At 40.2% G+C, this 12,918-nt stretch overlaps 1 protein-coding gene across 2 annotated transcripts in view; it reads left to right on the top strand.

Moving 5' to 3' along the window:
• rab6ba (RAB6B, member RAS oncogene family a) overlaps positions 1-12,918 on the top strand; it is a 49,238-nt gene that overhangs the window by 31,394 nt on the left and 4,926 nt on the right. Inside the window, exons 3-7 of one of the 2 annotated variants that reach the window (XM_084012343.1) lie at positions 1,627-1,680; positions 2,162-2,288; positions 3,879-3,990; positions 8,053-8,146; positions 9,642-9,708. In XM_084012343.1, the coding sequence (XP_083868469.1) occupies positions 1,627-1,680; positions 2,162-2,288; positions 3,879-3,990; positions 8,053-8,146; positions 9,642-9,708 (454 nt within the window). The remainder of the gene's footprint in view (positions 1-1,626; positions 1,681-2,161; positions 2,289-3,878; positions 3,991-8,052; positions 8,147-9,641; positions 9,709-12,918) is intronic. The other variant, XM_084012342.1, reaches the window with a different exon arrangement.

The following is a 12,918-nucleotide window of genomic DNA, read 5'->3' as shown; positions in this document are numbered from 1 at the left end:
CTACTGTTGAGCCCTTTACACCCTCGTCCCATCACACGTACACTGGGACATCAAACATCTGGATGTACCACATGCAAGTCTCTTAAGCCACAGCTGCCTTAACCAGCTGATATTACAAATATCATTCCAAACTCTTGCACAATGCATCAAGTTGCAAACAGTCATAAAGAATATTAGGAAAGCTCCCAACATGTATTGTCAAATGTCCAAAACTAACCGGCCCTAGCATCAAAGCATTCAGTTACACAAACCCAGATCTGTAGTTTTACACTGATTTGATTAGGTTTCGATCTGTTCATGCCAGCGCACCTGATGATATCATGGCAAGCAGCAAAGCATTAATCTGTTGGTTTGGCTGTGGAAAGTAAACATCCCTTGAAGAGGGAACATGCGGCGCCATCTGCCTCGTGCCTCAATAAGGGAATGATTAGATTGCTATTATAAATGGATAATGTGAGATTATACAAGTCGTGATTTTAAGCTGTGCATTTGAGTGTATAAAACGTATTGAAATTATACAGTTATTCAGATTATTGAAGTGGAATATTTGCACAATAATAGCTGACAAACTGTAGCCCAATCATTCCCAAAGACTGGGTCGGGACCCACAGGTGGGTCATTTTTATCTGCAGTAAACCTTTGAGCCACATGAGGGAGCCTCAATGTTTATATTGTTCTAATAAATATTGTTCTAATAATGTAGTCAACTTCTAACATTAGGTCTCATTCAGCATCTTCTTAAGATTTTTCTTAAATTTGTTCGTAAGAAAGTCGGATTCATGAAGTGTTCTTAAACAGCAGAAATGTCAGAAACTGGATTGTTATGATCGTAAATTGAAAGCGTCTGCCAGTTGTTAGTCATTATATGTAATGGGCATGAGACTGCAGGGCCGTGTGCACACACAGAAATCGCTTACAGAACTTGAGAAGAAAAGTTGAGAAGAAACTAAAGAATGACGTAAATCTAAAGACAACCAGACTCCAAACGTAACAAAACGTCAGTATTTCTCAAGTGGATGAAGCCGACTGCTGCAGGAAGTGAATAGCAAAGACGCTGTTATATTCTGTAGTATCAGTACTGGATCTAAAATAACAATAAAACAAGATGCATAGGATGCTAGTACTTATTCAGTGACAGCAACAACAGGGCGGAATAACCTGTTGTTGTGGTGGCTGAAGGGGAAATGGTTCGCCACGTTTCATGGCGATGTTTCACTTGAGTGTGCGTAGAATTTGTTCTTACCTAAGAACAAATCCCACATAAGAAAACATTGGTGAATGCCAGAATCTTCATTTAAACTGCGTAATTGGGGTTTAGGAAGAACATTCTTCCTTAGAATGGTTCGTTGAATGAGGCCCCATGACATGATATAAAAGGCTAGCTTACTTTCTGCTTGTTTAACTAAAATAGAATGAAACCACCTAAAATAATTAATTTGGTCTTTGTGTAACGGATGTGATCGGGACTGTAATGAACCCTGGATCTTGCAGTAATCCGTCCTCCTCTTTTCTCAACTTTGCATCTGGAACTTGCATCATTCAGTTGCTCAGTAAATACTGTTCTCTTTGCTCTTCAATGTATTTACAATTATCTTGATCCAGGGATATCTTCTTTCCCCAAACTAGGCCACAATTGGAATTGACTTCCTGTCGAAAACCATGTACTTGGAAGATCGAACGGTAAGAAGCTAATTTACAGCTTTCTAATGCTATGACAAAGATGTTAAATGTCTGTAATGTGTCAGTGGTGCAATAACTCCTCCTTTTAGAGAGAAACATCCTGTTGAACTGCTCATCACCACAATAATGCATGAGGTGAAACGATACTTAGCAGCACAGACGAACTGCACGACGCGTCTCGCTTGTGGTGTGTAGATAAATGCAATCTGTCTGCACGTCTGCTTATCTTGTGGAATCTCTCAAACAACATCACGACCTTGGATGTTTCATCAAGAAGAGTCCACTCATATAAATGATGAGTGTTAGTCTTGTGCTGAGCACCTTCAGACACATATCTGCTTGTTCTATTATTGCGTTGTGTTGTGTGTCGTGTGTGTGTTGTGCGGTGTGTGTGTGTGTGTGTGTGTGTGTGTGTGTGTGTGCGGAGGGAGCCGACTATGTTCAGGCTCTCAGACTATCTGAATAATCTCAGCCTCCTCAGCTGTCTCTCTCTGAACCCCAGGTGAGGTTGCAGCTCTGGGACACAGCAGGACAAGAGCGCTTCAGGAGCCTCATTCCCAGCTATATACGGGACTCCACTGTGGCCGTGGTGGTCTACGACATTACAAGTCAGTGTCTCTGATCTCATCTGTGAATATCATTATTCACGTTGTCCAAATGCTTTTTCTGTTATGCCTGCACGTATTCATCTGTGACCGTACTTTATCTGTTTCTTACTGGTTTGCTGTCAACACAGCCTTCATCTCTGTCACTCTACAGAGCCTTGGCCAAAACCTTGGCTGTCTCTAATACTGTAACATGTCTGACTGATGGATTTCCCTGAACAGCAGAATCCAAGTTGAGGTTGCAAGTGTATCAAATATCTCCTTGATAATTCACACCAGCAAAGTGGATCGAGATGAGACTCATAGCATTAACATCCCTCCTTCTTCTCGAAAAGTGGCAATCGTTAAGATTTCAGTCCTGGTTGATTTGGCGTCACTCTTATTTACTGATGGTAACAGCAAATGCAGTTTAATCCGACAGGTCCCAGGGGGCAGTAAAACTAATTATTGTCGTTTTAGTAATGAAGTCAGGCAATGATTGGCTTTTTCCATCATTCTGTGACCAGTCGTGATCTGATTTTATGCTGCACGTGGCATGAGTCTGCTAAAGTGAGAATGCAATACGTTTGTTACCTTGCTAAGATGGAGGAGTGGACTCTTCATCTAACAGCTGCTCCTTCATGTCCCGTTACTCCCTGCAATATTTCAAAGTGATTCACTGTCCGAAAAATGCCGACATCTTGTTTTGTAGATGCATTTTTGATGAATGATGGCGTCAGTGTTAAACTCTCTGACAAACTCATTGCATTTCCTGTGACCACTTCATAATAAGAGTCAACTCATGTTTTATCAGTGAAATGCTTTTAATGTGAAAATGCAGCAGTAGCAAATGTTTGCATTAGCAGTAAATGAATACAGTATTTTTTGTGTGAATGTCTATTTTTCTGCTTTTCCACCACAATAGTGAGCTAGACAGCTTTTTCAGGTCACTAATGTGGCAATATCACCATTACTCCAATTATGATCTAATTATTGTGGTTGTTTATTTTATCACGACCCACGATAAAATCGTGTAATCCTATATTGAGAGGATTAATGATCAAAGTACCCTTAATGTAATATGACTGCCCTCAGGAAGTACATTTTTATCCCTGATTTTATGTAAAAATATGGGTTACCATCCCCCGAAACCATGCTGAAAATGATGTGGGTTCTGTCTCACCAAATTCCCAGTCCAAGAATATAATATGACTCTTAGTCTGCCTGTCAGCATACTCAATGGACGTGGCAAGGTCAACAGGATTTATTAAGAACTAAACATGCTCTAACATTTATTGTATCATTCCATCATAAAGCATTATTTATCAGCCAATACTATAAGATAATGACTTGAAAGATATGATCCACATGGGACTGAATCTTCTTCTTGCATTGATAATAAGCAGGACCATGTACTACAACATAGTGGATTCATTTTGTATGCGCAGATTTCAAATAATTTCCTGACAGCTGTTATAAAAGTGCCCAGCGTGTCACTGTTTAAAAATCCCGATGAAATGTCACAGCAGGAGGTGCGTCAGCGTTTTAAATGTTGCCGCAGTCGTACAAACGGCATATTTGATTTGACTCCGCTTTGTCTTTTCTTCCCAACAGATGTTAATTCATTCCAGCAGACATCAAAATGGATTGAGGACGTGAGAACAGAGAGAGGAAGTGATGTCATCATTATGCTTGTCGGCAATAAAACTGATCTGGCAGATAAGAGGTATGTTGTTGCCAATGAACCTGCCTGAAACTAGAAGTACTTGTACCACATTTTGGGCTTTTTTTAGTCAGCATTTCCTTTCATGTCTTGACACCATGGCAACCATGATGTGCACAGTCTGTCTGTCTGTCTGAAGGAACATTCAGTGGAGCACCTCGAGAACAAAACATGATAAAAGCATCAGGCTGACTCCCTGCTGAGGTGATGATTTGATTAGATGTCGGAGCGTTTTGCTGAATAAATCTGTGTATTAATGAGACAAAACTGATTTTCTTCAGACCAATATAACTCCTTAATTTACCATATGAATTTAATTTAATACCACCTCGGTCTTATATGAAGATAGGAATGAGGAATTAATGTTTGCTACATGATATATCTAAATGAATACACTCATTAGCATAACTGGTTGTGTTTAGTGTTGTCATAGCAATTATGGTGGAACATTAGGCAATTCAGCTGCTCGTATTGCTCTAAAATGAGAAAATGATTGCTGGCTTATAGAAGCTCAGTGACTGAGGCCCTGGTGAAACATGATTTTTTCTTATCTATATGTATAGGCGTGTGTGTGTACATACAGTATATATATGGTACAACTCTGTAGTGGTAGTGAGGAAAATGCTGATGTAACACAATGTTAAATATAGCTGAGAAGGAAAAATAAATTGATTTGAAAAGGGAATACTTAGTGAAAGAGGGTGAAAATGAGATGACATGAAGCAGAAAAATACAGTAGTGGAATATAAAGGGAGAATTGAACCATAAAATGGATTGTGTGCCTGTGCCAAAATGCAATAATAGTGCATACTGTACTGTATGTGCACAATCTTTGCTTACATTTTTGCTTGGATGTAAAATAATCATTAAAATGTGAAACTGAAGCACCTCAGACGGCCAGTTGAAATGTTGCTCCCTCATTTCATGTAAAGGTCCCATTTCTGACATCCTTTAAGAAGTAAAGAAAATGTGTTAATATCTACCTATTTAATTCTGAATTATGACCTGGACCTGCATTTCTATAGTGCTTTCTCTAGTCTTTACGACTCGAGGCGGCTTACACTACATTCAGTCTACATTCACACACATTCTTACACTGATGGCAGAGGAGCTGCTGCCCATCAGGATCTAATCTAATCTAACTCATTCAAACACATTAACACACCTCTGGCACAGCCTTTGGGGGCAATTTAGGGGTTCAGTATCTTGCCCAAGAACACAACGCATGCAGACTGGAGGAGCCGAACCACCACTCTTCCAATTGGAGGACGGCTTGGCAGCCCACAATTATTTGTCCATGCAGTAACAATAACATCTACAGCATTAACATGTGGAGGATTTACTTTGAGCTGCAGGAAGAGCTCCCATCGGCTAACTTAGACGTAGATTCAGTAACTGACTGAAGGGGAAGCAGAGAAAAGTTTCTCACCCGTCAGGATGCATCTCACTGGATCTGATGACAAATTTAATTTGTGGCTGCTGTAACAACAGACCAGAAGCAGAAGCTTTGGTTTTTGAGTATTAAGATTGTATATTTTCCTGTCTGTTTCCACAATCTAGTAGAGCATATAATGTCAAACATATGGAAACCCATTGGGTACAACAGTAATGTTGGAAATGAATTGGCATCATAATGTTCCACATACAGTATGTATCTTATTTGTGGAAAAATAAAATGCAATAATCACTTTTAATTTTTACATACTTGAATGGTGTTCAGTGAAAATGTAGTCTTACCCCGCTGTACTGTGGATAATATTCACATGTTACATCAAATATCAAGATTTGTAATTGCATAAACAGGGTATTTCTTTTAAAATGAAATGTGAAATACAGTTTTCTTTTTCCAATTGCTTTTCGTTCTGATATAAATATTGCATGAGTAAATGGAAAATCAGATTACAGTGTTTACAGTGTTTATATTGCATTTAGATTTTACAAATTTGTTCAGCAGGTTACAATGTTGAAAATGATTTGTCAAACTTTCTTAGCTTTCCAATTTCATTTTAATATGGTCATAGAACGTTCATAAGCGATGGTGAAAATTAATTTTTAATTTTCACTTTATCATTTTAATAACGTGTGGTCTTCTAAAACTATCTAAGCTGTGTTATTAATAAAAGGAAATAAGTGTGAAAATTATTTCTAAAACATTGGCCCCAGAAAAACAATGACCTGAAAAGTCCGATCCCTTTCCGTTCAATTTTAGGTAATTCATGTTAACTGCAATTTAGTTCGGTCCTAATGAGGTCTGGGAGTTAAAACTCCATATTAACATGTCGGAGGTAAGTCAGCCTTTTTGCTGTGTGTAAGAGCCGGACAGAAAAATAAAATGACTTTTTCCTATTTTTTTCTTACTTACTTCAGTGCCCCACAGTCAAGCCTGATAATGATGTGACAATGCAGCTATATACATCAAATGAAAAAGAATAAGTAGTATGTGTGCATCAAATGGCTGTGAAATGATTCGTCACATGATCGGACAGCACTGTAAATAATGTGGCATCATTGTTTTCAGTAGCTCATTACCTTTAAAACACATCTTAAAATGAGTCAGTGATTACACTTCATCAGCACTGACACATTGAACCCTAACATCACTGGAGAAGGAGCACCTCTGTGTGCTGGGCTCTCTCTCTGTCGGTTTGTTCATGTGTAGCGGAGGCTCTCACGATGCTCGGCACCTCGGGGAGTTGAAGGATGCACGGTTTAGGTGCTGCAGAGTCCCCAGAGCCCTGATAAGAGAAACCTGGTGCATCGTACACCAGGCAGCATCAACCACGTGGAGCTTGATGTGCTCTTCTGTACTGCTGCTGCACTACTACTACATTAGTGTGTCGTTTTTACACATCCAACTCAACATTAGCATTAATTTGAGGTTGTGTTTTTGTCTGTCTGGTCTGTTTCGGTCTGCACTAATTCCTGAGGGTAATGTCTGGTTCTTTTGCGTCTAAATGCGCCGCTATTTCCACCAGCTAGTCGTTAACTGTGTCCGTCTGTTGTTTGGTACAGAGCAGGTAGTGTACGGTGGATTTATTTATTTATTTTTACTGCCTGCTGTTGCTGAACTGAAGCAGGAGAGTTTGGGAACACTAAAAAGCTTTTGAGTAATACTCTGTTGGTCCGTCAAAATGTATTTTTGTGTTATGCTTGAGTTCATAATGAACATGGGAAGTAATGGATCACCAGTGGTTCAGGTGAGAGCTGCTCTGAAACTCAACAAATGCCCCGTCAGCATGCAGGAATGTTGCTAGGATGCCACATATTGCATATCTATTGTGTGATTTCCTTTCCAACTGCCTGTCTGATGATGAAGAAGCCTCAGTGTTGTTTAAGTTGGAACTGAGACACATGCTTCCAGAAATAGCCACGGCAGCACTGGTGCAACTCTGTCAGGTGATGTTATTATGTAAATATGTATCCAGTGCGGTGTTTTCTCCTCTCGCTGCCTACAGAAACTTCTATCTCACAAAGACTGAATTTATCTTTCTTCTGTGCTTCAAAGGAGGAGTAATTCCAGGAGAGGAGGTTCAGTTCAATAACTCGGCGGTGTGAGACTGTTTACACTGACTTTAGAGCCAGATAGGGGTTAGTCAAAGCTAAGGTTTCCTTTGTGTTGAGAGGAACAGAGAGGCTGGTTACGTCATGGTTTCCCCAGTAGACCAGAGGCAGGTTGATTTAAGCCAGTCGTCTTAACGAACCCGCTGCTGCAGAGTCAGCAGGACTGCACTGATGTCTCTGTTTGTGTTAATGGACACCTGACACAGTCTGTGTTTCACAGCGAGAGCCAAACAGTCATTGCCGGAATCATTCAAATGTAATGCAAATTGGCTGTTATTAATTTCTCGCAGGACAGTGAAATTAATTATTCTCAGTCATTAGCTAATTAAGTCTGGTGTCTCCTCACTAGCCAAGAATAACGGGAGCTTCCGCTGCAGAGTGGCCTTTCATGTGAAGGAGCCTGCTTGTCTTTGTTGAATGTTTATGTGAGAAAATCTGCCTCTGTCTTGTGTCCACAGTCTGTAAACGGTTTATTTTATTTGTTATTGCCCTCTTTTTTCACAGGCAAATCACAATTGAGGAAGGTGAACAGAGGGCTAAAGAGCTGAGCGTCATGTTCATAGAGACCAGCGCCAAGACGGGTTACAACGTCAAACAGGTGAGTTCACTTTGGTGCTTGGATATGTTATCTTCAGTAATGAATTTCACAACGTGTTTTTCTAAAGTGAGAGAGAGAGTAGGCTTGAACTAACAAATTAAGTCACTTTTCATATGAACTAACGAGTGCAACTCCATGAGTGTCCTCAGGAGCGCCTGTCTGAAAACGCTATCCGCCACTATCCACATATTTAATGCTGACTGTGTCTCCTAAGGTCCATCGACATGTCGTACAAACTACTGGAGTTATTTTCTTCTTCTTCATTGCCTTTCCTGGCGCATTGCTATGTTTCTTGGCGAGTTATCGCCACCAACTGTGAATTAGTGGCGTTGCATGAAACTAGCAGCAGGAATGTGTGCCTCGTCTAATAGCTCACGCTCAGAATACAGTGACCCACTCATCAAAATATTACTCCATCGCAATCGCATCACTACTCGTAGTGCCTTTAAAGTACCTTTAGAAGTGTGTTGTTTTTCGTACAAATACCTTCCTCGTAGTTGTATATCGGTATTTCTTACTGTGTAAATCCATCATCATGACTACCAGCATCTGACCAAGACTGAATTGTGCATGTATTCATTCCATTTAGTGACATTTCATTAGTAAATCTAATGTTTTGAGAAATGTGTGGCTTCCAGATACAATAAGGAAACATGGCCTGGTTCAACAACAGTGTTGTGTCTGAACAGATGTTTGCGGTGGAAAGCAACGACTGTTAAGTTAATAAGCAGTGAGACGAAGGCAAGCTGTATTGTGTCTGTCAGTGAATGGTGTTGCTGGCAGGCGGCTCTCTCAGAGACAGAGGAGGCTATTCTTCACCTCACGACTGTGGACTCTTAACAGCATAACGCAGGATGGAACAGAGTGGTGTGAAGGCTACAAAACAAAGGTCACAGTTCTGCCTGCAAAGGCTGCAGTGTTCCCGCTGAACGGCTTTGTCATCGCTGTCCACTGAGATGTTGTGTCACCATCAATTTCACCGTCTTTCATGAAGTTATGGGTTTCTTTTAACGGTCATCCTGTTAACATTACTATTACTATGTCATCCTCGTTTCTGTTTCTTTAGTATTTTGATTGCTCACCTAAGAAAGTAATTGGATATCAAAAGTAGATTCAGTCATTTTACAGGATGGTATCTTCACAACATGAGGAACACAGAATTGCAACAGATTGCAGCTGTTTGTGTTCATTGATAATGATGATACATTGTTAATGAACATCAGAGACTTGACACTTGCTCTGGTTAGGTTACTTTGTAAATCAGTAATAATAATAATAATTATTATAATGATAATTTATAGTGTTTATGGACAACTCTAAGTTAATATCCAGGTCAAATGAATAGCAGTAAATGGCTGCATGGAAAATAGGAAGAAGCACAATGGATGTTATCTGGATCACTGTATATTATTTTCACCTTAAATGAAATGAACAGGTCCGGTTCTTAGACGGCGTTCACTGCTTCACTGCCCTCATTTTGTGTCTTTCTTTCCAGCTGTTTCGACGTGTGGCCGCTGCTCTTCCGGGAATGGAAAGTATGCAAGAAACAAGCAAAGAAGGGAGTATCCTTTGACCCATTTACATATCATGAAAACCCCCTTTTCATGAAACCTATTTTCATAATAGCATGTCAACCGTCTAAGCTCAGAGGAAGCATTTTCTCATTTTAATCTCCATGTGATAGCGTCATTCACTGCTCACTTTTATATGAAAGGAGTCCAGAAGGGAACTCTGCAAACCGACACCTATTTTAAAATGTGTCAGCTAGTGTCCAATTAAAGTGTTTTTATGAGTCGTACTAACTGTTTTTCAGCACTGGTGTCTAACAAATGAGGGACGGGGGGTCAGATAGTGGGCACCTGCAATTTTGTCCGTGTTGCAGAGGCAGGTTTGCTCATTTAAACAGGGGTCTCTGTGTCCTGCCATCAGCCTGTGGTGCAGACAAGTCCACTAACTGACACCTCATATCTGCTGCTGTCAACGCAGCTTGTCAGAGCTCCATCTGTGAAAGGTTTGTCACAGCCTGCACCCTTTTTAGAGGGCGAGACTGAGACTTTTTCACTCTCATAAAACAAAACTGTAACATTTTCTTCTTCAGGAAGCAGCAGCTGAATCCGCAAGATAATCTAAATATCACACTGTTACTGAGAAGATCCTAGAATGTTTTTCAGTCTAATAGACTATTAACTCACACAGTGTAGACTTTTATTTGTTTTGGTTATATTTAAGGAGTCATTCGACTCGAGAGACGCACATGTTAATATTGGATGTCGGTGGAGATTAATACAGCCGCTTTCAGCAGTAATTTTCATCAGTAAGTAAAGAGAGCTGTTGGGCTGTCGGCTCCTCTCACGCTCCCACATTGATTTTCACATCTGTAAATATATCCCATGTGTAATATTAAGGCAGCCTACACTTCAACCAAAGAACTCAGAGTCTTTTAGATTATTAGTCTGCAGTTTAAAGAAGCATTTCACTCATAATATATCTGCTCTCCACTTTGATTGCTTTGATTCTTAAAGAAAGCTTTTCAGCTCCTTATACCATGTTTGGATTTGAACTCCCTACAGTTCTGTATTTACTGTAATCCAAGCACTTCAACTATTTACTTCCTTTAAGATTGATACTTCTGTGAAGCCTCATGTTATCCTCTGTCTTCTGGGGTTTAATAGTTGTTTTTGATTTCTTCCAAAGAGACTGAATACAATATATAAAAACAAAAGACAAAATCAAACATGTAATGAAAAGCAGCACCAGTCAAAATCACTGAGTGAAGTAAATACATGTCCACCCCTACAAAGACCACTTGTATAACACATAGAGATCATTCTTGTAAAGCCTAGTGAAAGAAGCTGTGGCTGAAATATAACCCATGATATATTCATCCTAGATTAACAGATGAGGCTCCGTTCTTTAACTCGCCTTCATCGTCCGATCTCTTCACCACGACACCGAGCCGTGTCCGATACTGTCGTCTAATATGAACCCTATTGTCCCTGAAAGTTGCTCCTTAGACGTAAAACACAGATTCTTATGTATGTTTAGTAAATCAACAGCATTTCCCGTTTGCCCCTCTGACAGCGTTAGACCTTCACAATCTCGTTAACTCACAAAGGGTGCCATCGCTATGGTAACTGTGGCCGAATTATGAAATTGCCTTGTGTGCATATGGCGTTGTCATTACTCGGTTTGGTGTGGCGCTGTTTCACTAGCTCTGCCGTGTTCATCTGCAGTAACTTGAACATAAATCAGATGCTGACCTTGGTGTAGCGAGGGAATGCCTACATTCATCTCCCTGTGCATCTCTGATTAGAGCCCACTCATCATTTACCGGGAGTCGTCTGCACAGCCTCACAAATAAACTCGGTAACCTAGCAGCCCTCTGAACAGGGCAGATCACCCCTTTGCTTTTTTTGCTATCAGACATATTTCCTGGCTAAAATGCATCACTCACATTCAGCCAATTACCTTTATCTCTCTTCCTTTTTTTTTATGTCTCTCTTTAATGAGGGATAATGGATGTGGGGGAGAGCTGTGTGAGGTGGAGGTGTGGTGATGGATGGCAGGTGAAGACAGTTCCTCAGCAGTTCTGTGCTGCTGCTGTCATTGTCAGTTAATGGAGCAGCTCTTCTGTTGTTATTGCATTGTGAATAGTATTGATTTTACTGGGAGAAGGTCGGAAAAGGGCTTAGTGCAGGATACATACGTGCATGTTTTATAGCCTGTTTGTGGCTGTTTTATCACCTGAACTAGTAATAAGCATGGTGCCCTGGAAATTTACATTTTTCTTCATGTGAAGGTCTTTACAAGCCGGGGGGGCGTGATGAATAAATGACATAAACATTTTAAATGCTTGTCAATATTTTGCATTAAAACTATTCGTACAGGCAGCAAATGTGCGACAGTTGTAACGCTTTTTCAATAAAAGTTTTTAATAGATTTATGCAGACGGAGCATCAACTACCAGGATCCTTTTGACCCAGAGCAGCGTCTGGCAAGCCGTCTGAGCTAAACTGTTGTGTAGCCAAAGCTACTGTAAGCTATTTTATTGAGTTTCCTTTGAGAGAAAAGCTCTCACTGAATATGAGTTCCCTTTAGTTAACAGTTCTACAGAATCTATGTCTTAGACTTTTATTGTGAAAGGTAAGAACGTAATGTTGAATATATATCCGTTCCACAGCGTGATTGGTTGATGCCTTTGTTCACGGTGCAAAAGCTCTGAAAAATCGACCTTGTTCTGAAAAAAAGAAGCTTTTTCCCTGTTATATTTGCATTCTGTGTGAAAGTATTCATGACAAAAACAACAGGAAGAAAATATACATTGTTACATTACATTATTATGTAATGTAACAATTAATGAAATAAAGAAATAGAAAAAAGCCCCCGGTGTGGAAAGGCCTTTAAGCAACGATTAATGGACTGTAAAAAAAAGAGCAAAACACAACAGTAACCAACAAAAGTGTCATTTAATGCAACACAAAACAATGATACGGTCTCTCACCACAGGTCCACTTGTATTTCTTTTGAATAACAAATCCCAGATTGACTTTCAGTTGTTTTTTTAAACGGTTTTCCCCTGTGCTCCCTTCAGTAGTTGGTTTTAAATTGGGAAGGATGGATCACGCTGATTTATGGGGGATGTTGGGGCAAAGTCTTCTGCTCTCTGTCTGAGAACAATTTCCTGCAGGGTCACAGGGTATTATCACCGCTGCAGGACTGCACAGGGAGGGAAGAGGGTGCTTGACCCCAGAGAAGTGCTCCGGTCATCTGCG

This window comes from Eutrigla gurnardus, assembly GCF_963514095.1.
Source record: "Eutrigla gurnardus genome assembly, chromosome: 6".
NCBI lineage: Eukaryota > Metazoa > Chordata > Actinopteri > Perciformes > Triglidae > Eutrigla > Eutrigla gurnardus.
Note: the sequence above shows the minus strand (reverse complement) of the source record. Positions and strands in the feature narration are given on the sequence as shown.